At 38.3% G+C, this 27,585-nt stretch overlaps 1 protein-coding gene across 1 annotated transcript in view; it reads left to right on the top strand.

Annotated features, from left to right (window-relative positions):
* LMO7 (LIM domain 7) overlaps positions 1-23,108 on the top strand; it is a 131,718-nt gene extending 108,610 nt beyond the window's left edge. The window contains exons 19-35 of the mRNA XM_058822655.1: positions 387-548; positions 1,947-2,131; positions 2,807-2,867; positions 3,866-3,922; positions 4,075-4,116; positions 6,050-6,075; positions 6,384-6,488; positions 8,243-8,335; positions 9,678-10,048; positions 11,711-11,776; positions 12,114-12,179; positions 13,847-13,899; positions 15,419-15,638; positions 16,534-16,806; positions 18,150-18,258; positions 19,992-20,094; positions 22,377-23,108. Of these exons, the coding sequence (XP_058678638.1) occupies positions 387-548; positions 1,947-2,131; positions 2,807-2,867; positions 3,866-3,922; positions 4,075-4,116; positions 6,050-6,075; positions 6,384-6,488; positions 8,243-8,335; positions 9,678-10,048; positions 11,711-11,776; positions 12,114-12,179; positions 13,847-13,899; positions 15,419-15,638; positions 16,534-16,806; positions 18,150-18,258; positions 19,992-20,094; positions 22,377-22,399 (2,015 nt within the window). The 3' untranslated portion in view covers positions 22,400-23,108. The remainder of the gene's footprint in view (positions 1-386; positions 549-1,946; positions 2,132-2,806; positions 2,868-3,865; positions 3,923-4,074; positions 4,117-6,049; positions 6,076-6,383; positions 6,489-8,242; positions 8,336-9,677; positions 10,049-11,710; positions 11,777-12,113; positions 12,180-13,846; positions 13,900-15,418; positions 15,639-16,533; positions 16,807-18,149; positions 18,259-19,991; positions 20,095-22,376) is intronic.
* Positions 23,109-27,585: the final 4,477 nt, after the last annotated feature.

The following is a 27,585-nucleotide window of genomic DNA, read 5'->3' on the forward strand; positions in this document are numbered from 1 at the left end:
AAACATTTGCTGAATTTCAGCTAATCATTGATATAGACATTGTGCTGCCTCTCTCTCACTAACTACCACAGATTATAAAGGTGAGTGAGTGAAGTGAAGACTGAACACAGAGGTTGTTTATTAAAATGGGGAGACCATAATCTGAAATTTCCAAGTCCGGAAGACTGATTTCTTTTTTGTTCTCCTAAGTTCTAAATTGAAAAGCTGCTTTGATACTGAGTTTACTGAGCTTATGTTACAGTGTAGTGAATTTTTCTAAGATTTTCTAAATATGCACCACTAAGCATTTCTTTCAATGATTCCGCAATCCACTCTCTTCCAATCTCAACTGGGATAAAAAGAAAAAATATGGAGACATAATAACATTTTTCTTCTGTTTTCTGCAGGCAGCCCTGCAGCACTTTGTCAGCTGCATGTAGATGATGAGATCATTGCTGTCAATGGCACAAAGGTTTCCCATATGGACCACAGTCAGTGGGAAGAAGCCATCAACAGAGCACTAGAAACTGGAAACCTGGTCATGGATGTCAGACGATATGGAAAGAATGGTGAGTTGTTTCGTCAGGCAGATACTGTATGCTCTGTAAGGCAAATAAGCTTTGTCTCTGCTGTGCCTGACAGCTGAGAGTCCTTATTACCCTTACAGCAGTAATACGTGTCTAAGCTGAGTAGTTTGCCAATGTGTCTGTGGCATTTTAACACAACTTGGCTTTTTTAACTGCTTGGCATTAGAAATGTCTTAACAAGCAAATCTGCAAAACATTGAACTACTGACCTCACTCTTGTGCTCTGGCCTGTTTCTTAGAGGATGGACAGGTAAAAAAAAGTGTGCAACCAGCACAAAAAGGAATCTAACATTTTCTTCCCTGCCATACCACAAGAATTAAGAGGGTCTGATCTCTAGGGCATCACTAGAGGATCACTAGGGGATCACTAATTTTTAAAGGCCCTCTCTCTCAATCACCAGCTCCCTTTCTTCCGGGAAGGAGGATCTTTTTTTCCTTTCTTCAGGGAGTGTTTGAAGTGAGGTATAAGCTTGTGGGTGGTGCAGCACCTGTGTGCTATGATTCTGGCCATTGACCCAAATATTGTGGTGCTGTAATCTCTCTGGAGTGGTCCTACCTATTCTGGGTAGGGAGGGTTTCCATCCTGGCTTGACAGCCTTGTAGCATGTCTTGACTTGCCATGGTTTTAATCAGGAAACCCTTTCAAAGTTCTAGAAGAATTTTTGCAGAGTTGAAGTGTGATCAGTGATTTCTTTCACAGTATAAATACAAAACATTCTTTTAGTGGGATGCTAGGTAAATAAGTTACCAGCAAACTGGGGTAAAAACAGTGGGGTTAGGAAGAGACAAGTAACAAATCACTTTATAGGACCTAATGCAACTGAAGACTGAGATTAGTGGCAAAAAACTAATTGAATAAAATTTTCAGTAGGAGGGGTAGGGAAGGGGGATAGGATGGAGTATGTGAGAAGAGCATCTTTTGTATCTGCCTCATCAATTTGCCACTTTAGTTTAGGCTGCCTTTTCTTCCCCCTCTCTGTGCTTCCTGATAAGCATGGACATGAAAATCCTTCCCTGGACAGTGTATGAGTCTCATTGTACCTGGAGTGAGTAAAGTCAGAAGAATTTTCTCAATCCTTACTAACACTAATGAAATAGTGTCCAATGAATGCTAACTCCTCTCTAATGTTCAGCTGCTGTAGCACATATCAGCAAAACATCTTTTGTTTTGGCAAACTTTTACCTGGCTTATGACTAACACTTTCAGTTTTGGGGAAGGCGGTCTGCTATAAATGCCCTTTTTCCTGTCTTCACAAATTCCACCTGATTTGTGTGTCCCCTCTCCTGTTTTTGTGTTATTTTAATGTTTTCACTAGCTATTGTTCTGTTCTTTGACGTTACTGTCTATATTAATTTCTCAATCGTCCACATACCAAAAAGACTGGGGCAAAGACCTGCCTTCCCTGCCACATGTAAGGCATAAAATCCTCAATCTCACCAGTGTGGCTACCAACATTATAGGTACATCTGAAAATAAATGGATTGATGCAACTTCGGGAGAAAAAGTTTCAAATGCTTCCACCATATCCACAAAAAGAGATTTCTCCAGCAGCCTTCAAAGTTCTGTGAGTATGTTTTTGAAGGTTCATGGGAGATGAGGGGAGGAAGAAAAAAATGTAGTGTCTTGATAGTGGGAGGATGGAGAAAAGAACTTGTGAATCTTCTGTTCCTTAAGCAATACAAGTGTAGAACCCTTTATGTGAAATATGGAGAGGTAGCTATGCATGTATTAAGGTAAATAAGATGTTTTAAAGACTTGCTACTGTCTATTCATGAGAGAACACTGGTGAATGATAAATATTAAAACAGGTGCAGACTATCTTTTGATTAAAACCATGTATAATGTTTGTTCTTCAGAGAAGATTTTGACCTGAATTATTAGCCTAAATGGAAGTTGCAGCCCCAAAGAACAGGTGCATATGTGCTTTCAAATTACTTGCAAATAAAACCTGCCTGCCAAGGCAGGAATTTGGCCTCTGGAATTTTCTTGCAAGCTAATGTGTTTTATTTCTGCAGCAGTTCACAGCTGGTTATTGATTCCCTCAAATGCATGCAGTAGCTTTATTATAAATTACACTGAGGAAGTTTTAGATTGTTTTGTATCTTTCTACAAAATATTATGAAGTGTTTCATGACATATAGTTCCTGATAGGAAAGATGCGTAGTTGGATAAACTTCCACAAATCTAATGAGCCTAAGACATTTATTTATTTATTTATTCATTCATTTATGTATTTCAGGATACAGAAACAAAATTGATAAATGGAATGCAAGGAGATCTTGGCTCTAATGAACAAAGAGGTAAACCACCGTTGCTTTTCATCTGCTAATTGTGTGGTTTGTGACAAGAACAGACGCTAAGCCAGTAATGACTGAGAGTGTTATACAGTGGGTGAAGTGAGACCTTAATGAACCAAAAGCCAGACAGATATCACAGAGATCTTGTTGCATCCAAACTGGGTTTAGCTTGCTTCCACAATTTGCTAGGCAGTTTGAGAACTGACAACAAAGCTGCAACAAAGCCCCGTCTGCGCATTAATGGTTGTAAATTTAATGTTTGGTAGGGGTGAAAGACAAGAAGGCACACCATTTATTGTATTTGCTACTGCATTATATGGTGACTGAGTTAGTATGAGTATTGACTTATTTCACTACCCAGGAAGAGTGTAGAGTACTCAACTTTTTGCTACTTTTTCCTGCCTCTTTCAGTTGTAAGGTTTTGGGGTTAGTGTCTGTTTTCACTATTATTACTTTACTTTTATTCCTGGAGAACAATATTGATGATTATGATATGAATAATAATTGCATATGAGGCTATGAGTAGTTATAGCCTTACTTGACAGCAGTGAGAGAAATCAGGTATGTATAATTCCTAATGGAATAATATCCTGAAGTAGGAACTTTGTGTTTCATTTTAGCTTGAATACACATGGCAATTCATAGAAAAATTCCTCCAAGATATCACTTGCCCTCTGGAGATGTTTTCTAATGGCCTTGAATGGTCATTAAGCTCCTCATTTCAGTCAAGGATGATTAAATTAGACAGGGAGAATCTGAGTCTGAGTTTGACACTTGTGCTGTTTTTATTGTTGGACATTGTTACTGATAAAATGAAATCCTAATTAGTATATGATGTAACTTCCTAAGGTTTTCCTTTGCGTTTCAGGGGCTTTTTGCTTTCAGAAGTGATGTTGCAGTGTATGGGAGGTCTAACAAAAGTTTCTTATCCAGTCATTATAGTAATTTAAAAAAAGGCACCTCATTTTGATTTGTTTGTATTCTTTGTATTTTTCAAATAGCATCTGAACCTATTTCTTTGAAAAACTTAAAAAGGCGGTCACAATTTTTTGAACAAGGTAAACCAAAGAGCTAACATTTCATGTACTTCCATGAAATTGTTCCTGCTGCACACTCTCCCTAACAAGTCTGGTGCTGGGTGCTCTACCTCTTCAGTGTTGTTTCTGCAGTTACAATGAAGCAACATAATTAATTTCCCTTCTTTCCCCAGGGTCATCAGGTTATTCTTACAATTCATGGGTCTACCTTTGTGGTAATGGGTCTTTGCGTGTTCTCTTATATCTATAGCTGTTTAAAATCTTTTCTGTGTTGTTCATACTTTTTTTTTCCCACTGGGTAGAAGTTAGAAGGGTGGCACTCTCTGTTCAGGTTTGCTACTACCTACAAAACAAGAATAATGGTGAATATTCCAGCAAAGGTTTAGAGAAGATCTCAGAGCTGTTGATGAAGCATTTAACTCTGGATTTGAGTTTGAGTTGCAGCTCTGTGCTTTTGCATAAATTGGTATAAAAAGGTACCTGCTGGCTTTCCACTATGTGGTGATGTCACCAGATCCCAAGAAGACCAATATAAATTTTGAATTTAGTATGCCAGCATTTTTTAAAAAGGCAATGAACGAGGCACTCAATTTTGGTTTTGTAGGTTGCTTTTTCAGCATTTTGCATGTCACAGCTCACATACTTCCACTAATGTTTTGTGTCTTATGCTGTATTTGGGCTATGTATGCCTTTCTGTTTTGCTGTAGCCTGAAAGAGTGAAATTCTGGCCTGCTGGAAGCTCAGTTGAGTTTTGCCAATGACTTGTGTGGGGCCAGGATTTTGCTTTTAGTGGTGCTGATTTCTGTTTTTTGCCAGAAGTGATATGTGAAATGCCACAGTAGATACGTGTTTGTGGTTCTGTTTGCTTTTTAAATACTTCTGCTGTATCTGCAATATGGTGGTATTTTGTTGGTGGTTATTTGTTGGTGTTGGGGTTTTGTTGTTGTTGTCTGATTTTTATTTTATGGCTGGCAGAAATTAGTTTTTTCTTTTAAATATTTTCATTACAATATTTGAGGTATTTCACTTGTGCTTGAGGGGGAGGACAAGGTTGTATTTCTGGAGTGCATGTTCAGTACAGCTTGTTAATTTTAAACTTTTGACACTTCAGCTTTGCAATTACATGAAGATTCCTGTGGAGTTCAGCATAAGCTTACAGGGGTGAGAAAAGAGGGGAGCAAAAAAGGTCTATGCTTCCCTTTAATATCTCCTGGCACCACTGCAATAGATTAAGCTGATTGCCTGATTTTCACTGTGGCTCTTGTGATCTGACAGTGACAACAAAATTGTGTATATATAGAACGGATGCTAACCTGTGACTCCTTAGAGTCTTTTGTATCCTAAATATGAACTTTTTTCCACTTCATATGGTTAAACTTCAGAATAATGTTGCAATTTTTTTTTTCTTTTATGCCTTTTTTTAAAATTGAAATTTGGACAGCTAAGTAGCAAGTACACTGTCAACAAACAAAAATAGTGACGGTGCTTAAGAAATTATTGCATTTTAATTTGTGTTTCTCCCCATTTTATCAACTTGTAATAAATTAGTATAATACACATCTCTCTCTAATAATCATCTTGTCACAGGATGACAAGGCCAAGTGTGATAGCCTCAAATAGCAAAAGGTTTGTGGTGAGTGGTGACCAGTTCACTGAATTCTAGTGTGCTTTTGGAAGTTGGAAAGAAGGAAACTTGGAGAGCAAAAATACATGGTTTTGTGGTGGAGGAGATGCCAGCGGATGTCAATTGCTCTTAATTCATGCCAAGGGCAGTAGACTAATAGCTTCTCTACCCTTGTGCAGTGTTCTGGGTATTGGTCGTGCTAAACAGTTGGGTTTCACAACAATAATAATAGGAGAGGTATAGTGAAGAGCCTTTGTGTTGCTACAGTGGAAGGTGTACTGCTAATTCAGGCAATTGCTGATGGCACTTGTGAGCATGCAAAGCTTTGAAACAATTGTGCACTTTAGTTGAAAGCACCTAATAAATTCTGCCCTCGAGAAAGTTCAGCAGGGCAAATGCAAGCATGTCTTACTAAGGAAGAAAAAATTAGTCTGAAGCTCACAGACTTGCCACAGTTACACAAGTCTTGCAGTAGTTATGTATGGGTCTAATGATTTCTCTTTTTTGCCTTCCAAATCTCCCAGGAGGCCCAGAGCCTGCAATGCCTGATGTAAGTACTACTTGTGAACTACTAGTTGGTTGTATAATCCTAGTCCTTTCAAGAAGCTCTCTGCTTTCTACTGCTTTTTATACTTCTTTACAATTTTGATCAAATCTGAGAGTAATGACTAAGATTTGCTTTTTCAAGGCATGGTTGCTTTCTGTCCATTTGAAGAAAAGACTAATTTATGTCCTTGTCACTATAAAGCTCTAGCATTGGTAATGGTTTCTATTTCTCACTCTATAAAATGTTTAGAAACGTGGAGTGTTGATTACATGGCAAGAGGATAATGCAACTTCATTTCTGTGCTATTTTAGCTCCCAGTGCCCTCCATCAGCGCTCCTAGCCGTCGGGTTTGGGATCAAGAGGAAGAGCGAAAACGACAGGAAAAATGGCAAAAAGAGCAGGACCGTTTGTTGCAGGTATAATTCATCTTCATAATCATGGGCTGTCAATCCCCTGTGTGTAGCAACAAGGAAAGAAAAGTAGCACGTGATTTCTGCAGTTCTTCTTACTGATAGCCTGGGGAGACTCTCAGGTGGATTTTGTGGCCTGCACAGTTGCACACATTAGGAGTTTTTCAGAAAAAGGAGGATAACGCTTTAGTGAGCATCATAAAATCAAACACACAATGTGTATTCACTACAGCCAGAAGTGCTCAACCATCCAGGCTGGTATATTCTTAATGACAAGAGAATTTATAGGTTAAGTGAAGAACTAAGGGGTCTTATGTTTTGAATATTAATTGTATTTTTCTCCCCTTAAGGAAATTGCCTCTAGCCTGAGTTTTACCTTCAATTACTGATACTGCCTTGTATTCATAAATGTTGAGGAGGCAGCCAGTACCTGCTGGTTAGAATCTTGTCATTTAGCAGTCAGCTAATCAGTTGGAATTATCTGGTTCCCAGGACCTCTGAGTCAGAAAGCTGAATCTGCTAATGCAAAACCACCCTGATAATCACTAGCTAGAGCTGGAGGGGGGTGTTGCAGAGGGAGGGGGCATTGTTTGTAGTCTTAGGGTAGCAAAAAAACCCAAGCATACATTTCTGCAAAGAGCTCCACTCAATGAAGTGTAAGCACATTCAACCATGTTCAGAGACACATCTCTGCGAATGAAATTAAAGTTTGTTGTCTGAAGTCTGATGGCTAGGAGAGACGTCAGTGAATATCATTTATTCTGCACAAGCCCTCTTTGGCTGTATTCAGCAGAAAACTGTGATGTCAAAGTACAAGCATAGAATCTCTCTTGCTTTTTGAGTGTTGTTCCTTGTAGCTTGCACACTCTGCAGGACAGCAGCTGTACCTTCCTAAACCTACCTGTGGTCTCTGTTATGGTTTGGATGTTCCATTTGATACCTGAAGAGATGGCTTTAAAGACTATAAACCTTGGCTCCCCTTTCTTGAGAGCTGACTCAGCCATCTGCTGTCACTTTTCTTTGTTTCTCCTTTTTTAGTCCTGAAGTGATAAATTTGACCAGAGTAATAATGATCTTTCTCTTCCCCATGATCCTAGCAATGAATTTTCAAATAACACAAAAAAAGGAGGCAAAATCTTTCTTTGCTTATTTCCAGCATCTTAGAAGGAATAATTTTGACATCCTTAAATATTTTGCTTTTCCCAAGATAAAAGTAGTGATTGACAAAACCACCAAAACATTTGCCATGTGCTTTAAGCAATACTTTATATCGATTTCATACCAAATCTAGTCAAAAGACAAATTTCAAGGTCCAGAAATTCAGTTTTGTTTAGGGTAACATTTCAAAAGAATGAGAGATCTTACTATTTCACTTAGTGATCACTTTTTTACAATATTAATGTGCCTAGTTCCAAGTTAAATACAACCACTGTGTTTATCCAGAAATACCTTAGATAGCTGAGTTATTTTGTTCAAATGGTAACTAAACTGAGGGACAGGGACTATTAAGTTGGCTGTTGTGATACTTGGAGTGTAATAAGCCTGGAGACTCAAAAATCAATTACAGAACTCTTTTGGATTGTATTTGAGCCCGGATTTCATTTGTGGCCGACCTAATGTTTTAGTGGAGCTCAGGGATGTTTTTTGTCTGGTCTGTTTGGTCTGTTAAAAAAACACATTAAATTCCAGTGTGCATTTTAATGAAAGTAAAAAATACCATGTTTCTTATTTGCATGTTTAACTTCAATGTAACCTAACAGGAGAAATACCAACGAGAACAAGAGAAACTGAGGGAAGAATGGCTACGAGCTAAGCAAGAAGCGGAAAAAGAGAGCTCCAAGTATTTTGATGAGGTAGGCTGTGAATAAAGCTTTATTGACTAGTTTCATGAGGGGTTTTTTCCTCTTATACTAAATGGATGAAAGCAAGCAAAATATTAGGTTTTTTATGTCATTTATCTTCTCATTTCGGAAAATAAATTGTTGTCTATGACTTGGTAGAGAAAAAAATAAGATGGAAAGAGTAGATGGGATGTATTGAGATATGTTGAATTGGTGTCTTCCTTATGAGCTGTTTACATAACTAACAGGAAAAATATGTTGACAAAAAGTCACAGTATGTATTAATTATTGTGATCATAAATGGAGACTTCTGCTGTTTATTTACCACCTGGTGATACTTGTTGGAGTTCTGCTTCAATAGTTTATCAGGAAGCATGTTCATAAGTGTCTGCCTTGTTATTGGCAGACAGCTCATCTGATAAATTTACATACTAAATCAACTTTAGATTTCCAGTTATATATTTTAAAACACTATATGTGTGTAGTTTCTGTAGATGCTGACTTCTGTGGCTGTTGTTTATGGGAAGATGAACAAGTTTTTTCCTGAGTATGGGAACTGTCTGAGGTATCTCCTCTTTACTGCTAAGTGAGTGTTGCTTCAGGCATCCAAGCTAGATCAGTTGTGTTTACACAGTCGTGAATGAGTAGACCATAATTTAAGGCTTAGAACTCCAATAAGAAAGCTTTTTGAGCTGTTGGAGGACTTTGTTGTACAAGAATATAAACCATTTTGTATTTTCTCTGTCATAAGAGATTTTGATGGACCCATCAACATTATTTCTTTTCCTGCAACTAAAACATCTTTTGACCACTGAAAGGCCTTTTCTCATTTTTGAGAAAAGAGTCATAGAGTGATAGGTCTGAGGCTTGACTTTGAAATGGTAGTAGAATGGAAGAGAGTGGGAGATGCCTCCACATGAGGATTCATGTGAAATTCATTGGTCTGACATAGATTGCAGTGTATATCTTTGTGTATACACTTTTAAATAGGTCTCAGGTTCCTAAGTCAAAACAGTAGGGAGAAATGCTGGGTATCATGGACGGGTTTGTTTTCCATGGGTATTTAAGTGGGGAAGGGATGGTTTGACATGTAAGCGATACTTTGGAAAGCAGAATGTTTCACATAGTTGTGGCCACACTTGCCTGTGGTGCTTGCTAAGGCTGGTGTGTGGATTGAAGCTCTTGAATTAGGAGAATGTGCAACCAAACTGTGCCCTGCATCTTGCACTGGAAGTGCTGGGGATGATTTTTATACATGCTTACCTTATAGAATAAATTACCTTTCCTGAGGGAGCAATCTATTTAAAAAACAGATCCCTTCCCTAAAAACATTATTTTTTTTTCTTTGCTACAGGAGCAGACTGTTCTAACCCTAAATACAACATCTATCACTTCTCAGGCTCCACCTGTGTCCAGCTGGACAGCAAGCCTGGAAGCAAATGCTCCCAAGGAGCCAGAACGAGATGGAGAAAATGAGCTGGCAGCGAGCTCGCTGCATGAGGAGGAAGGAAGGAGGAGGCTTCAGGAGGAACGGATGATCCAGGAAGAAGCAACCAGGCATTTTGAGCAGGAACAGGAACTCCAAGAGCTGGAGCTGGAGAGACAGCGTAAAGAGAGGGAGCAGCAGCAGGCTGAGGAGCAGAGGCTGCAGGCAGAGCTGGAGGAGCAGAGGCGGCAGGTGGAAAAGCAGAGGGAGGCGTCAGTGGAGGTGCCTCAGTACCAAAGGTGTGCACTTGTGCTAGGATGTACTTTCTCTTCCTTCTGCAAATTCAAATCCGTGTCCAACGGGGCTGTGTCTGTCCTGAATGTATGAGGAGATTCATGCTTCAGTCACTAGGTGCAAAATCCCATACCATAGTCTTTCTTTCCAAAGATGGAAGGATCAGGCATAACACAGTCCTTCCCCAGGAATCAAGTGCTATATTTCCCTACTTCAGCTATTTTTTTTTAATGGGATGTGTAAGTACTGTAATTACAACCAAATGAAAGAGGATCTGAAGGACTTAATGAGAAAATTTTGTAAGAATTGTGCACAAGCCAGTGACTCAACGTGACAGCCAGTGACTTAACATACAGAGCTTCCAGAAGAAATACAAAGTTAACACTTTTTCAACAAATGTATGGCTGATTTTTACAGATTTATCTCTCATTTTAATTCAACAGTGTTACAATAAAGCTTAATTGTAATTTAACTACTGGGTTAATTTGACAGGTGAGGGATGTCATGGTATATGAGTGAACCGTTACTTGCTTACATATCATAGCCTGTTAGAAATATCCACTGCAGATATGTTTGTTCCTCTCATTACGTTCTTCAGCAGCTTGATTTAAAAATCAATCAAACAAACAAATCCCCACCTATTAGTTCTCAATTTGTGTTCTTGCCCAGAAGTTTTCAGACTACTGTTACAGGAAATTAATCTGTCTGAAAACAGATTAAACCAGTAACCTTATATTATTTTGTCTCCATTTGCCTTACTGCCTTGTGTATGACTTTTGGCTTCTCTTAAGGTTTATCTCTTTTCCTATGTAAGTAACAAGAGATGACTAAAGAGAACACGTAGTATCAAGCTAAGCCTTAGGAGAAAGTAGTATGATTTAAAAAAACTGCATATATTTGCAGAAGAGGTTGTAAGACCCAGAGTTACTTTAGTTTAATCTAAATGACTGCTGCTTGATATGCCTGCTGAGCAAAGCAGAGATACAATGCTACAATGGCTGAACAGGTTCTTCCTGACAGCAGAGCCAGGATAACTTTACAGTTTTAGCTTGTCCCAGTTGCAAGATGATAGGACTTTGTGTGGTAACTTATTAAGCTGCTGTAATATCTGCATATCTAAATCCCTGGCACATTCTTTAGTCCACAGGGATTTCATTGCCTCTGAGGTTGCTGCCAAAGGATGTGTTTTGCTAAACACGGGAGGTTTTGCTTAATAGTAAAGGAGCAAATTCAGTGAAACTGGGCTTTAAAATATCTGGTGTTAAATATTTGCTATAAGATGATATCTAAAGATAAGACTTGAAATCTGAAACGTTATATAAACACCTGCAAAGGCATGATACTTGCTGCAAAGGGAGGGAGGGGACAGTCAGCTAGAGTGTTTTCTGTGGAACTTAGTGAGTTTATAAACTGCACCTGTACACTCTTCTTCAATAAAAATGTAATTTTTATAGAACAGCTGTGGTTTGACAAAATTTTCCTCCTGGCTTTGAAATGGGTGAGATAATCACTGTTGTATACTGATGCTTGTAATTTTTGCAGCACCTTAGTCTTTGGGATTCTTTTAACAGAGCTGAACTTTCTAAGTTTTCTCTGGGGATACTTACTGTTTGCTCAATTTCTAGAATTTTCTTTTAATATGCATTTTATCTTTATTTTGCTTCTAGACATTACGAGCGCTATGAAGTATCTAAAACAATAGAGGATCGAGCTGGCCATCCTGTCATTGACAGGTAATAAGAAATTGAATCAATACACATTTGAAACATCTTTAGCAATAATCATTCTGGCAGGCTCATGTTTGGTTTCCTTGTCACTTCACAAAAATGTAAGTTCAGGCAGTTTTTCTGTCAACTCTTCGTTTTCTGCCTTCTTTTATCAGTTGTATTTATGACTGTTAAATTAAGACTCCTTAGAACTTTACTTGTTTGGGGGGTTTAATTTAAACTGGTTTTTTGTTTTTGTTTTTTTTTTTTTTTTTTCCTTCAGGATCTATTTTGAATATTTCCTTTAGGAACTATGTGTGTCTTTTTCTGTATGTGAACATAACGTTTCTTTTCGTTCCAATAGACATTATGAGCGTTATGAAGTTTCTAAAACCATTGAGGCACAGCCTGGCCAGTTGTTTGCTGACAGGTATGTCCAATACTGAATCTCAACACCAACTGTAACATCACCATTTCTTTGTTAGAAAACTTTTAAAATTCTAATAAACTTTAGTCATAGCAGCTAAATGGATATGTTGGCCTGCTGCTGTGTTTTGCAGTTTTTATGGCATGTTTTCATATTGAAAAAACAAATGGCCACACTTTTGTCAAATTATACACTGCGTTGTAAGCAACAGTTAGTCAGTGGGATTCTACGGGGAGAAACAAAACTGTGAGGAGGTAAATATGTGGGTAGTACTAAACTTACCTGGCTGGAAAACAATTTCAGATCTCTTGTGGTTGTGTCATAGCATGCTCTACAAACTAAGGTGCAGTCATCCCAATTCGGGTTGTGCAACTTGAGAGAGTAAACAAGAAGGGAAGTGAGAGGCAGCAGCAGGATATTTATCAAGGGGATAGTGCATGTTACTCCCGTAATTTACACAAGTTAATTTTAAGGTACAATCTCTTGCTTTACAAATTAAGCCTTTGTTTTGCATTGCATCTCAGTAGTTCTGAAAGGTGACTTCTGCTGTAGAATTAATCACTTCTTGTAGCTGAAGTGAGCATACCTCTCTTATATAACGAGGAACTCCAAAAATTACAAGGTACATTTAATGGGTCTGTTACTAATGGAATATCTAGATCTAACTTCAGAAGGAGCAAGCACTAAATAGTTACATCTTGGATATATGTGTGAGGAGGACACTGCTTTTTTCTTCACTACAAGCAGCTGTGAGAGTGTTGCATCTTCTTAAATAGATAATAAAACAGGTCCACACCATAGGACAGACAGTAAAAACTTAAGGAAGCAAGATGTGATGTAGTTTATGCATCATTTATCTCTACATAAAAGACAAGATTCTTTCAAAATGTGGTTGTGCAGCCAATGCTGTTATGTGTAAAAACATTAATGTAGCAGCTTTGAGTTGGGACCAAGCAAAGGATTTATTTTAAAATCCTTTCTTTGTGAGTTATTTTAAACTAAAAAATTGGCTGTACTACTTGAGACTAACAATACAGCAGAGGTGTTGCTGAGGCTTCTGGTCTGTACTGTCAGAAAACAAACTTTTTGGCTTTGTCTTCCTGTATATGGCCTTTGACAAATGCCATTTCTTGGCTAAAACTCATTAAAAATTATGCTGCTAGGTATAATCAGTGAACAGAAAATTTTTCCAAAAGCAATCTGCATGCAGGGTTTTGAGAGGTTGTTTTGCTTGCTGTTTAGTAACAGTGCTGAAGTATGATTTCAGTTTCTCATTAAGCCAAAGAAATTGTAAATCTGCTCTGAAAATTCTTGCTTCTTTGTCTGACTGCAGTCTTCACAAAGCTTCCACAGGGAAGAATTTGGTTTTTTAAATTGTTTTTTTGAAACAAGTACAATGATCAGTTCCTTATACCTGAAGCATTGACAACTTTCAGTGCAAAATTTTAACTTTTAATTGGTGGCTATCTATTGAGATCTAAATATTGACTTTTTTTCCATTTAGCATCCTCTTGGTCTTTAGTTATTTTTTGCCTCTTGTTTTAAGTATAGCATAAATGGTTGATGGGAGGAATAGTGAAAAAAAGAGGACTGGTTCTGTCATCTGCAATGATAAGAGCTGTGTCTGTAATGAGGTCTTATAATTAAGACAGATGTTTTTATATCCTTAGGAATAAGTCAAAGTCAACTACAGAACTGAATGAAGTCAATACAATCAGAAATGGTAAGTAATGTCTAATTTCCATTATATTTAATTTTTTTGGGAGGGAGGGAACTAAGAGGAAAAAAACGTGTACATACAGTCACTCTAAGAAAATTAATTTTTAGAGTATTTTTAATAGCTGCATTGTGAATTCATACTATGCCCCAATTTAATGAACTTTCAACAGCAAGAGGAAAATCATACAGTCAACATAAAAGCTGAGGACAAATATGATTAACTACCCATTTGAAGACAGTGATTACAAATGGCTCTTAGATGCCTAAATTTTAACATAAGATTTTTACATGAGATAAAATCAATCATGCAGTTTTATCATTGAAGATATGTATAGTTTTGTAAAAAAAAAAGCTGCACATACCAAGATGATGAACGTATTTAATACAACTTTTTGTCTTCGTAATTTCAGTTAGTGTGGTAATAATAGAGCAAGAAGTCAGCTCTTGATATGTCACAATGGCATATGTGTCCTGGACTCTAGTTCAGATATATGACTTTGGTTATATTAGAAGAATTATGTGCAAAGCAAACAAACCAATTTTATAAATATGTTACAGTCAAAAATGCCTGCGAGCTACTTTTATGTCTAAAACACAGTTTAAAAAAGTAGACACAAGTAATCAAAGAAAAGTAGATGTATTAAGGGATATATTGCAGATTAAAAATGTTGCTTTCATACATTAAAGCACTGTCATTGAAACTAAAGAGAAAGTAAACTTCCACAGTATTTTACAATGATAATCTATACCATTAAATCCAAGAGCTAATCTACCGTCAGAGCAGCATTTAAAAGGATTGAAATTTCAATTGAATGACTTACTGCTGAGTAATTTTCTTAATTGTTTTTTTACTATGAAGAATATGTACTGAATCTAGGAAATAAAAAATTGTTCCCTTCTGATATGTCAACACCTATTGGAGAAAGAATGCTTCTTTGTTTTCCCTTCCAAATTCTCAAAGACCATCTATACCATTAATTTCATTTCAACTGAGTAGTTAACACATAATCCAATTAACTGAAAGATTTACCTGTCCCCTTTGTATCTATATAAAACAATATAAAGCAGTGTTTTTAGTGCCTTGAAGAAAGAAAGAAAGAAATTCCTGTCAACAGAGACAACTTACAGAAGAAAAGAGTATGAACTTTTAAAGAGAAAGAATGTATCCTGTCATTTAACTATGCATTTTACAGATGTTTCAGTTTGTATTGGTGGAAGAGTCTAAATTATGGCTCTAAAAGAGGTGATACCCTTTTAAAAAGAGTACAAATGTCAATGCATATACACTTAGGAAGTGAAGGAGAATGTATTTAAATTAAGCATTATGTAAAAGGCTACGTTAATGGAAATAAAAAAATTTCAGTAATGCTGTATTGGTAAGTTTTACTCGGCTGTAAAAGGGAACTGGAATAACTTGTGCATGGAATGATGAACAATAGCTCTTGGAATTGTAGCCAGAGTGCTGACAGGACCATAACTGCTTCTGTGCCCTGTGGTGATGTTTGCACATGTTGCCTGCACAGGTACCCAGAGCAAGTATTCAGAGAGGTCCTGGAACACGGGTGAGTCGCAGAAGAAGTCTCAGAAGGAGCAAAACCTGTCTGCAGCAGAGCTGGAGAGACAGCAAATCCTTCAGGAAATGAGAAAGAAAACATCTCTACACACGGACAGCAGCTGGATTAGGCAGCGCAGTGCCAGTATACATAAGGAGCCCATTAGTCTGTACAGCAGTAGTATGAGGAGGTAGGAATCACATTAAAAATTAACTCTGTCTCTCATCATACATTGTGCTTTGGTTATTCTGAACTTTAGCCTGTATTACAGAGCCTAGAGACAAATTGAGTCTGTGAAATGCTGTAAGGCAGACAGCATAGCAGCACAGATAGAAGAAGGTATCTGTATTACAGCTGGGATTGAATGGGTTTTTTTGCAAGTAAGGAATGTGGATGTGACCTGTTAGTAACTCAGCTGCTTATTTCTTGGTTGGTACAGCAGCAATGGAAATCAATGGTGTGCCTTGTCATTGACAGATGCATTTAAGAATTTCAGCATGGCAACCTGTTTTGGAAATGAATTCTTGTGGTGAAGAAGTATGCCTTTTTCAACATAGAAATATGTAATAAAGTTGGGATAGTTTTTTTGCTTTATTTAATGTATGAGTGTTGGATTTGTCACTTAGGAAACAGCCAAGTTATCAGTCAGGAGAGTGTTTGATTATTGGGCCAACACCTTGTACCTGGGTGATGCTATCCAGTCTGGGTGGATTGTTATTTTTGATCTGGTATCCCTTGGAGAAAACATAAACAAAGCTGGTATCTGAGGTCTGTTTCTGCACTGTGGATTTTGATACAGCTCTCCCTGATAAGGCTGCAGTGAAGTGTTTTGCTTTTGCCTCGCCTTTTTTTTACCATGAGAACTATGCCTGGACACAAAGGATAATTTCCTACCCATACATTTTAAATTTGTGCAGGAAGAATATTGCTCAATATTCTCTCAAGGGTGATCAAACAAACATATTAATCCCAGAAAATATTAAAAATGCAAGATTAATGGCTTTCTCTTAAAAAAGTCAGGATATAGCTCTGTTGCTCCGTCCGTACTGCCATTTACATTTGAGGTGCTTGTATCTCTGTTGCAGAGGGGAGTCTTTGGACAATCTTGATTCTTCAGGAATGAGGTCATGGAGGCACCACTCACGGCTGAACCAGTCTGCATCCTCTTTATCTCTATCTTCTAGTCAAGATTCTAGCCGCCCGGTGTCCACCTCAAACCGAGCCTACATGTGCACCCCTTCCTCCAGCAAAGCACCTCCTGTGGCCACCTCTGCAAGAGCCCCCTCCACATCCCAGACAGCTCCCAGGGCTCAGTCTCCCCTCTCTGCTTCCCAGTCAGGGTCCCAGACACGCAGCAGGTGAGTGGCTGCCCTTCTTCTGGGAAGATAAAAATGTTGGACAGCACTGAAGGGCAGACTTTGTGTATATGCTGGACTTACAGCATATGTGTTATTCTTGCCCATAACATTGATTAACAAATACCTGGAGTTTTCTAGCTGGAGGAGACAGTGGAAGTATGGGCTGGTATTACCTCCCTCCTCCAGTCACTCAGAAAATTCCCCAGATTTGTCATCACTGCTTGACATTGGTTAAAAAAAGAAAGGAATTTGAATAATCAATCTGCAGTCTCCGAGCTGTGTGTTGGTTACCAAAATGATTAGCAAAAGCCTGTTCCAGATGGCATTTCTGACATTTATTTTCCTTGGTTTGTTTTAACAAAAGATTCCTGAAACCCACGCTTTATGACCCTCATCTTGGTCTCTCCTCCTCACTTCCTGGCATGTCGTCAATATCATCTTGAGGAGCACTCAGGAATGCTCATAACCCATGACCCTGGAGAATTACAGAGTAGGATGTTGATTTTAATCTAGGAGAAGAAAGCAAGAATTGCAACATATTTTGAAACAAAAATGGAATTCAACTGTGGTAGGGTAGAAAACTCTGCTGTTTTATGTACTCAAAACATTTTAAAAATACCTTGGGATAGTACTCCAGAGAATCATCCCACACAGACTTACATGTGTTATAAATAACAACAGTGAACACTACTTCACTAGCTCTTACACTCTCAGGCATTATTGATAAATTGACCGCATTTTTTTTTAAGCTAATCTTTTATATCCTTTATGATGTAAGAAAATTACCTTCTTAACCATATTTGCTAATTTGTTCTCACTTCCATTTGCTAACACTTTGGTAGATCTATGGAAACTGACCTTCATATGGTTTATGTTCAAAGAGTTAACATAATATTTTATGTCTAGGACTAGCCTTCTTTTATCTAACAAGGTGCAGATGGTGTGACTTGGAAATGGTGCTTGCTAAAACTTAGCCTTCTGCATAGTTCCCCACAACTAAGAAGGCAGGAACACAAAACCTTTTTTCTTACTCTCTGAACTTTACAGTATGCTTTTTATTTGTAAAAGCTATTTTATACAATGAGATATGTGCCAAGAATGTCACAGAATTTCTTAACTTGTTCCTATTTAAATTTGATGTAAATTATAACACTTCAGCTTTCCATGTCTTTCAGATCTACTCTAAATAATATTAATTTTCAGTATACTTTCTCCAAGCAGCCTAATAGCCCATTTTTTACCCATGTGTTTTTTTATTTTTAATCTCAAAAAGTATTTTATAACTCTTCTTTGTCTTTTAAACATTTTCAAGCTGGTTTTAAGGTTTTTCGTTCTATATTTAGGTCAGTCAGTGGGAAGAAAATCTGTTCATACTGTAATAACATTCTGGGCAAAGGAGCAGCCATGATCATTGAGTCTCTTGGTCTTTGTTATCATTTACATTGCTTTAAGGTGAGAGCTGGGAGTCACATCGTGAAGGAACAGGAACTAATCAGGAGCACGCATGGCTACTCAATGTTATGCTCACAGGGGTTCTTACTAATCACCTGCTTTGCCTTCTACTCTTGACAGCCTGGTGCATGCATATTTCCATGAGGCAGTCCCATTTGCAGGCATTTAGCACTCTACTCTAGAGGCGTTTCTTAAATTCCAGAGCTAACAAGTAGGACTTTGAAAAGCAAGATGAGCACATGAACTGTGAGATCGAAGATTTCCTTCTTCGAATAGGTGGCAAAATATCGGAAAATGCTGAACCACTTCTCCCAGAGAAAGCAGCTCCTCTAAAAAAAAAATCTCAACCTGGACCCTGGCAATTAAATCATTTAAGATGGCCCGTCCTTTCTAAGCTAACCTTAGCAGACTGTGTTCATGTGGTGTTTTCCAATTAAAGGCATGTTGGAAGAGTTCAAACTGGCAGGATAAAGTCCAGAAAAAAAGCAAAAGGTGTGTTTAATGCTACTCAGCCCTAGTCACCAGCTAAGTGTACTAGCTTATGCCCAGCACTGAGAACTAGACCTACTAACATGATTTCCCATCAGCTTGGGGCATTTGCAGAGCTGAAAGAATAAATATTTGCCTGCAAAAGACAGCAAAGCAGTCTCATTCCCTTGCCCTCGGACTAGATGTGGAATTAGACTGTGACTTGGAGATGCTGTTGGACCCTGCTTCTTCCCTGACTTCAAGAAAGATATTTCTGTGTGTAATTCAGAACAGTTGTCTTCCGTGCCCAGCTCAAGTGCATCACCTGGAGTATTACTAGGGATTGACTCCAAGCCCTTCCTGGTTCTGCCTCCCTGAGCAGGAGAGACAGCACTAATCCACAGTGATCAGTTGCCATACCCTTTTCTGCAGGACGTGTATTCTGTGTGAGACCATCCACCTGTAGCTCATAACCTACATAAGAAAATGCCAAGTTTCTGTTTTTCAAATTTCTGAAAATTAATGAGCTGTTTAAAAGACTGCCATTTACAAGATTCATTACTTGGTTAAGCAGGGAAAGTATCTGTCCTTCATAAATTCAGTAAGGGGAGTATTATGTTTTGGATTACATTCCTTCCAGATGTGGTCCATGTTCACAACAAGTACATGTTCAGGCTACCATAGCTAAATAGTTTAATGTTAGCATGGCAGTGGTCAAGCCCCTCATGTGTTTATGCAAGAAAAATTAAATCAGCCCCCTCTATCCAAATCAGAACTTGTTCCAGTGATGCAAGCCCAGGAAATTGGGAGTGCCTGAGTATTTTCTGCTTTGAGTGCCAAGGGACTGAGGACACCAGCAGCATGTAGTGCCACATGGAAATCTGCAAGTAGCACACCCAGGTGTTCTGTGCCAAAATTCCTGTTGCCATCTAGAGAACAAATTTTTCTTTGTGCCAAACCAGTTTTAGTTTTCAGAGAAACCAAAGTTCAAATTAGATTAAGTGACCTAATCTCTAAAAACCGTCTGCTTTATGTTTGCTTACTTGGTGTAGCATTTCTGGTCTGCTATTCATTGTCCAGTCGTCGCCTTAAAATACTTCCTCAGGGTTGGTTGCATTTTGATCTACTAATCGTTGTACATTTGCTTCTAGTGATTGTGGGGTTATGGTTCAGGCTTTGTTGAGCTTAATCTGAGCTGCTTTTGAACAGCATTTTTGTTTCTTAGTATTTTGGAAGGAGTTGCTAATTATTCCTGTGTGATACAGTGCGTTGCCTGTGGATGCGACCTTGGTGGATCCCGCTCTGGGGCTGAAGTCAGGATCCGAAACAACAAACTCTTCTGCAATGACTGCTATATCAGATTTAAAAGTAAGGCAATCCAACTGCAGTGTGCATGCCTGTATCTCCTCTCTGTGCTGTACAGCCTCAAGTGTTTGCACAGCTGAGCCACTTGATAGCTTTCATGTTTAGCTTTAAATTAGCAAATAGGTTCAGCAAGGTTTGATTGCCAGTTTCTGTCTTTTGTAGGGTAGTCATTCCTAATTTCTAACTCACTGGTAGCTGATTTTACCAAGTTGTTATTACGCAGTTTCAAGCAGACAGCATGGTACAGTCATCTTCCTTCCTTTATAGATCTAAGAAAGTGGTGTCAAGGAGCTGTCAGGTGCTAAACAGGCTTGTCTTGATAACAGAGAAGCCTTTTGAAAAAGTGTCTATATTTTCTTAAAAAGTAAACTGAAATATGTATTTATTCAGTCCTAATACATATCTGGAAAGCAATTAGTTTATCTTGTGCAGGTGGCACAAATGCTGGTTTCTTTTTGTGATGCTATTATTATTGGAATTATAGGTCTGTAATTGGTTATTCGTTTAGGTACAAGTTCAGGAGGAATTGATTTACTTACAGATCTTAATTAAAAGGTGCAGTATAATTTTTTTCCTTCTTATGGTTTGCAGAATTCTGATTTACTGGAGCATGATGTTAAGGCTTTGTGTAGTGGTTTTTAGGTCTTTTTTTCTGCTGTCATAGATGATGGTAGACAACTTCCTAATTTTGATAAGTGTCAGGAATTTTATATGGCTTTTTTAATGTAGCAAATGTGGAATTCTGTAGGATGATAAAAATCAGGGGAGGGAAATATTTTCTGAATTACTTCCTGGAAAAATGTCTGTGTTTCTTTATGAGCCCGGCACATTCTTCTCATGGTGGATTGGAAGGCAGTGAAGGGAACAGGATATTCATGCTACAGTGTTTGAGCAGGAACTGGGCAGCTGCTGGCTGTGGAACCTAGCTCAGGAAAAGAGAAGCTCTGCATCTGATGCCATTGCTGTTTGGAGGCTCTTTTTGACTTCCATGAAGAGAAGTCACAAAAATGATGATGTGGTACACGAGCTAAAACCAGAAAGCACAACACCTCGTGAGGGTAATAGTGCATTCACAGAGGCTGATGTGATCACTGAAAGGAGGAAGAGAATCACTCCCATCTGGAGGTGATCCAGGGCACTGGGTCATACCATGTCTAATTTAAAGTTTGGAGAATGTATCTCCTTGTTGATGACAAGACTACACTGAACTGTGTTCCTATTTGAAGCACCCAAATGTGTGAGAGACTCATTGTGGAGTGTGCTCACATTATTTTTTAATCTGTCTTTTCTTTTGGGGGGAAATATTGCTGGATGAGTTGGATAAGTAATTTTATTATGGATGAATTGCTATTTAATATCTCTTTGACATTACGTCACAGCAGTGCCTTTCAGAAGCAGAGCTGATCTGTGAGGAAATGTTTGTATTCCCTTCCCTTCAGACTGCATCTACCTGGGCCAGTGGGCACCTCAAAACATAATTCTATGAGATACAAGTAAAATCAGGAGTTGTAAGAACTTATAGGTACAGAACACAGTATTCAAATTAGTGATTAGTCATTGAAATCAGCTGTTTGAATAATACAAAACCCAGCTATGCAATTACTGCAGTGCAAATGTATTGGCAGCACAGCACTGCCCTGTGATGTGAATTCCTGTTTTTTGCAGTTGGCATTTGACATCAACCTGGCTAATTATTTGTTAATTTGGAATGTGAGCATGTTGGCTAAAAGGTTTGATAAACTGTAGGGTTATTAATACTCACTTTGCAATTTTATGTAATGTTATGTGATATTTTTGCACATTTTTGTGTTAATTCTGTGGTTTAAACTTGGAACGTTCTACTGTATTGACAAGTACCTACAAAGGTATGCAGAGAGAGTAAAAAAGTTCTTTATATTGTTGCAGTAATTTAGCAAATTTTGCATTATTGAAAGGTAAATTTAGAGAAACTATCACTCTGTCTCTGTGCTAATACTAAAAATAAAGTAAGTTAAAAATAATTCTTGATAATTTGGTAAAGTGCATGTTCTGTGGAATATGACTTGGCCTGAAATACTTGCAGTGCTATAATTGGATTCAACTCAAATTGTATTGTTCATTAAATTTGGATTGCTTGATTCCAAATGTATACATTAGTATGTTACCATTTTCAATAAGTCTTTGAAACTTTAAAATGTTTTTTGGCTATTAAGTGACTGTTTTAAACTTTAAAATGTTAATTGTTGACACAAAAGTTTTTCAGTAACTAGACTTTACTTACAGTTTCTTTTGTCTCTTCCTAACAGCTGGACAACCAACCTGCATGTGAAGCAAATGAAGATATGAAACCACTGTTGCAGATACAAGAAGAGGTGATTGCTGCTGATGTAGATCTATAAATATATATATTGTGTGTATGTGTGGTTTTTTTCTAAGAGCAACCCTTGCTTGTCTAGTCTTCATAGCAATACCTTGTATTCTTCATGTAACTATTTTTATTTATAAGAAAGTAATTGCAGTAAGGAAATAGCTGGGAAAAATGCTTTCACATTTTCAGCTTCAAGTACCGAGAGCACAAGAGAGAATAAGTATATTTTCAGTAATAACTTCAAAATATTTTTGAGGCTTATAATCAACTAGTTGACTTTCCAATGGTATATGAAGAGGGTATTTTGTTTCTAAGCTCTTGAAATGAGCATTAGAGAAATAGCTAATATAAATATATATTTGCAATTGCTGTCTTTATTTTTGACGTATACTGAAAGTGAATTCTCTAGGTTAATATGAAGCTGCATTTAAATGCACACAAATGTGTTTGCTTTCCATATGCTGGTTTCTAAAATTATGTGCTTTTTTGAAACCTAAATACAAAGAATAATCTCAGAATTTGCTCAGTGGTGTTGGCATAATATTCTGTGGAATCCATTTAAGAGAGAGAGTTTTCTTTTCCTGTTTGGAAATGTAACTATCACTCTTTCCTCTGCAAACTGAGTGGAGAATGGTTGTTGAATTACCATATATTTGTAAATAAAAAATTGGATGTTGCATTTATTAGAAGTTTTTGTCCTTTCTGTTCAGCTAAACATGTCTAAGGTAGTGTGTGGAAATATAAAATTGTTTGATTTTCATCTTGGGAAAAATATTTGTTCTGACAGGATTAAGTTGTTCACATAAATATATGCAAGAACAATAGTTCTTTCTTTTCTCTCTTCCTTTGTAGTCAAAGTCTTTGTACAGCTTTTTCATCAAGCTCTTCATGCTCTTTCCCTTGAGTATTCAGTACCAGTGGTGAGGCTATATGCCCATCCCTGAAAAAAATTGAAAGACATGGATGTTCCTCAAAATTTCTCTGCTATTGCTAGAAATAAAGTGCCAAAAATATTTTTGGGTTAGGTTCTGCTCCTCTTGAAAACACAGCTGGAATGTGCTCTATGTCTCAGTTTTACTGTTGTGGTAAGTAATGACATGATAGAACACAGATGACAGCACTGCAATGTGAAGCCCCTGCTTGTCAAGTACAGACTGTAGTCACACTGCCTGCTCACACAGCTCTCTGGAATCCTCTCTGCTGCTTGTGGAAGAAGCTTGTTTCCCTGAAAGCTATTCTGATTTAGGTACTGTGCAGATCTGGCTTTCTCTTAAGGGCACATACCTTGGTGAATATGGTGTGATGCCCCTCTACATGGTAGTTTTCAGACTTCATTTGTTGTAGACAGCATCTACAATAATGAACCAATGAGCCACTGTCCTCCTGGCCCCCAAATTCCAGATATCTACAGTCTCCACTACCAGCCCTGAAATACACTGAAAGACACTTTTTTTTTTGGTCACAAGTCAAAGTTTCTCAGCCTCTAATCAACAAATTGATCTTAGCCTGTCCACAACTCCCCCTTTCCCAGGACTGTGTTGTGCAGCAAAACTGTGAGAAAATTTAGGGATGGTGATGCTGTTTTTGCATCTTGAGCCTAGTCATGTTTCCCTGTCCATGGGAATCATTTGGGCATGGAAATTAGCTGGTGGTGAAAAATGGAAAGAAAGAAAATTTAGCAGCCTGTGGTCAGCAATGCTGCCTGACTCATGTCCCACAGCCTGCAGTGGTATGCTCTGAGCCTGGCTGGCTTATCCTACATGGTGCTAAGTACTTCCATGCAGGTTCCAATTTCATTTTCCCACAAAATGTCTGCAAAAAGGCTGGGTTATGTCATTAGCTTCCTTGTGTACAATTGGGTGGGATTTCAAATTTAGTGGGCCTCAAAGAGCTAAAACTGAAACTCTTGAAGAGTTGAAGCTGAGTTTCCACCCGTGATAAAATCCTGGTTTAAACAAGGCTCCTTCAAATCTGCATTTGTTAATTCACATTGGCAAATGTGAGTAACAAAAATTCCTTTGTCCCCTCCTTCCCCTGGAGGGAACAGGCAGAGGAACCCACCTAATGAATGTTATTTGCCTGTTTTGATCCTTGCTGAAGTATTTGTAGCATGTTTGGTTCTCAAGTTCAGCAAACCTGGTTATTGACACAAGATGGCAGTGTGGAAGTGCACCTTGCACATTAAAAAGCCCTTTCCATTATTGTAATCTTGTACTTAGGGTTTTCCTAAATGATGCTAAAATTATGATGTAAGAGAACTTTGTCTTAATCTTGGCCCTTTCTCCCCACCTGGCATCATGGAAATGTGATGTGCAACTGAATCTGAGACATCCGCTTGGGTTCTTTTTGTTTGTCTTTTTCCCCTATTTCATTAATTAGCTGCTGCTGAAAGCCCTACAAGGTAGGGATAGTGGTAAAGAGAACAATTAGCCAGATGATTTCTAGTGGAGGTTTTTGCTGTATTTTGTTGGATTATTTTTAAGGTAATGTTCAAGGAAGAAGAACCAATTGCTCTCCCTCAGTTCTTCAGCTGCAGAATTGCTGTTTAAAGTTACAGCCTTCAAATGCATGGGTGTACAGGAGAGCTGGAACTCAGCACTGCTGCTAAACTCTGAGTACATTTAGGGCAGTGTGCTCTGCTCAGTATTCCCAGGTGCAGGGTGCTTCTTGGGGTGTTGTTGTCTGGGACAGCTAGCCAGGGCTGGTCTGGATATGGTGCAAGCCTGGGAGATACTCCTGCAGCTGCCAGGGCAGGTTGTGCAGGATGCTGTGGTACTGTTGAGAGGGCAGCAGAGAGGTATGAACAAACAACTGAATGCACATCAGCCCCTTACAGCCAGGGGTGCAAAGCTGTGAGTCCATGGGCTGGTGGGAACATGTCCTCTGTTAGGGAAGGTGCTTGGCTGTCTAAGCTCCACTGACATCAACAGACATGCAGACTGTGGCTCACATATAGACACCTGCATTATTGTACACCTGTTTACTTAATGCTTATTTGGCTTTAAAAATTCCAGAATTATCTGAGAACTCCTGAAATCTCCCCTCTCTTTAGGCTTGCAGGCTGTCAGCTAACTAACTGCAGTGTATGTTTGAATGCAGCTTTGGAAGTGAGTGCTCTATGGGTAACAGCTCTGTGACTGGTCAAGGTTTAAATAGAGTGGCACTTCAAAAATATAAATGTTATGTCTAATACATAAGAACAAATCAGGCATCTTGGAGTACAATTCAAGGTACTGGATATGTTCTTAGTTTTTATGAAAGTTTATTTTAGAGTTTTTAGAACAGGAGATTTGTCAGAAATTTCAGCATGAATTACCTATGAGTTCACCTGTTCAGGCAGGCTGTCACACCACAGGCAATGCTGATCAGTGGCAGGATTTATACAGTAAAGCACATTTTTAGAACCTGATGTCTGAGTTTGGAGTTCACACTGACACCAGAAATGGTCAGAGCCAGTCTCGTTATTTTCAGTAAAATACTTTTCAGGTGAATCCCAAGGGAGGGTTCAAGTGATAAGTTCAACACTTCCCTTAGGTAAAAGCTGTTGTTGCATGGCCCAACCTTGTCACTTATGGAGGGGGAAAGTGTTTGAAATCTGACAATGTGAGCTCAGTGTGAAAAGTGGTATGCTTGCAGCAGTGTTTTAAATTCCAACCAATCATTTGTAATGGATTAGCAAAACCTGTGCCATGGCTGTAATGGAAGGCTTATTAGCAGCAGGCATAATTACACAAAAGAGCAGCTTCATGCTGGAAGCACTTTAGCATTTTCATTTTAGCTCTCCATGCTTCATGGTAGCTAGGGGCACCAACATAAAACAACATATGAGGACGATGTAAAGTGCTTCCTCTCAAAAGGGAAGTTCTAGGGTGAGCAGTGGGATATCAGTTTATTAAAACTGCAGAATTTTTTAAATTGGTTCAACCAACTTGAAACAAACTTGCCAGTTAAGTACCTGCTGTAGGCAGCAAACACTCCAGAGACATGCCTTTTTGTGCACTGGGAATTGCTGGGTTCTCCTTAACAGTTGGTATTGCATAAAGAACCAAAACACTTTTTAAAAATCATGTCCAAGTGTGTATGTACCTACAGTTTCTCTTTATTATTTGCAACAGAAGAAAGAAAAAGCTCAGGCCATCAAATGGGCAGCCCATGAACACAGCCCTGTGAGAGCAGGCCTGTGTCTGGCACAGTGTGCCCTCCTAAATGGCCTTCTGCTGGTACCTGGGCCAGAGCAAGCGTTTCTGATTCCCTGAACTGGAATTTGCTCTTGTCCTCAGGCACTTAACCACATGTGACATTTATTGCTGCTTCAACTGCATATGACCCTTCTGTGCTGGAAATCCACAGATTTCAGGGTCAGACCAGGCTACTGAAATATTTGGTCTGCCTGTATTGCTGCAAAGATCATAATCTCTCATCCAGCAATTCCCATATTGAACACAACGTTGAACACTGTTCACTGTGTGGATGGTGGTGTTCTTTGCTGGAAAGAAGCTCTGTGTAGATCTGAAGTATGCAAATAATGAAAAGTGTCAACATAAATTGTTCCAGTGGTTAATTAGTACTCTTAAAAGTGTTAATTTTATTCTTACTTATCTTAATGAGCTTTCTAGCTTATGATTGTATTTTTGTTTGTTTAAGTTAATTTAGAATTCTGGAGCTAGATTAATTCTCTTTGTTCTTTCTTAGATTGTACATATGTTCTTTTTTTGGATTTTGTTGGGTTTTTGGTTTGTTTTTTCTCCTCTTACCTGTACATAAAGCCTTATTGCTCACATTAAACACAAAATGCAAGATTAACTCCATGGGTAGATATTTTGGATTGAAAGGCATTCCCTTAGTGATCTGCAACACAAAACTTTCCCAGGAGAATTTTTATAACACAGGAGAAATAATCCTGAAGAGCATTAAAAAAAATCTGAGTCTGTAAAAGGATTTATTTGCATAAGGCAAATATTCAAATAAGAGCTAATGTCAATAATGGAATTTTGCGGCATAGCTTTTCTGGCATAATTATTAAGGTTTTGATTTGTCTTTGTTGGAATGACCATGCCCAAAGTCCTGTGTGATTTTGCTAAATTTTCCTGTCTTGGAGGAGCACCTGTAAGAGATTTCCATGCTGATGTGTCTTGACAGACAAGGGG

Source organism: Ammospiza caudacuta, chromosome 2, assembly GCF_027887145.1.
Source record: "Ammospiza caudacuta isolate bAmmCau1 chromosome 2, bAmmCau1.pri, whole genome shotgun sequence".
Taxonomy (NCBI): Eukaryota; Metazoa; Chordata; class Aves; order Passeriformes; family Passerellidae; genus Ammospiza; species Ammospiza caudacuta.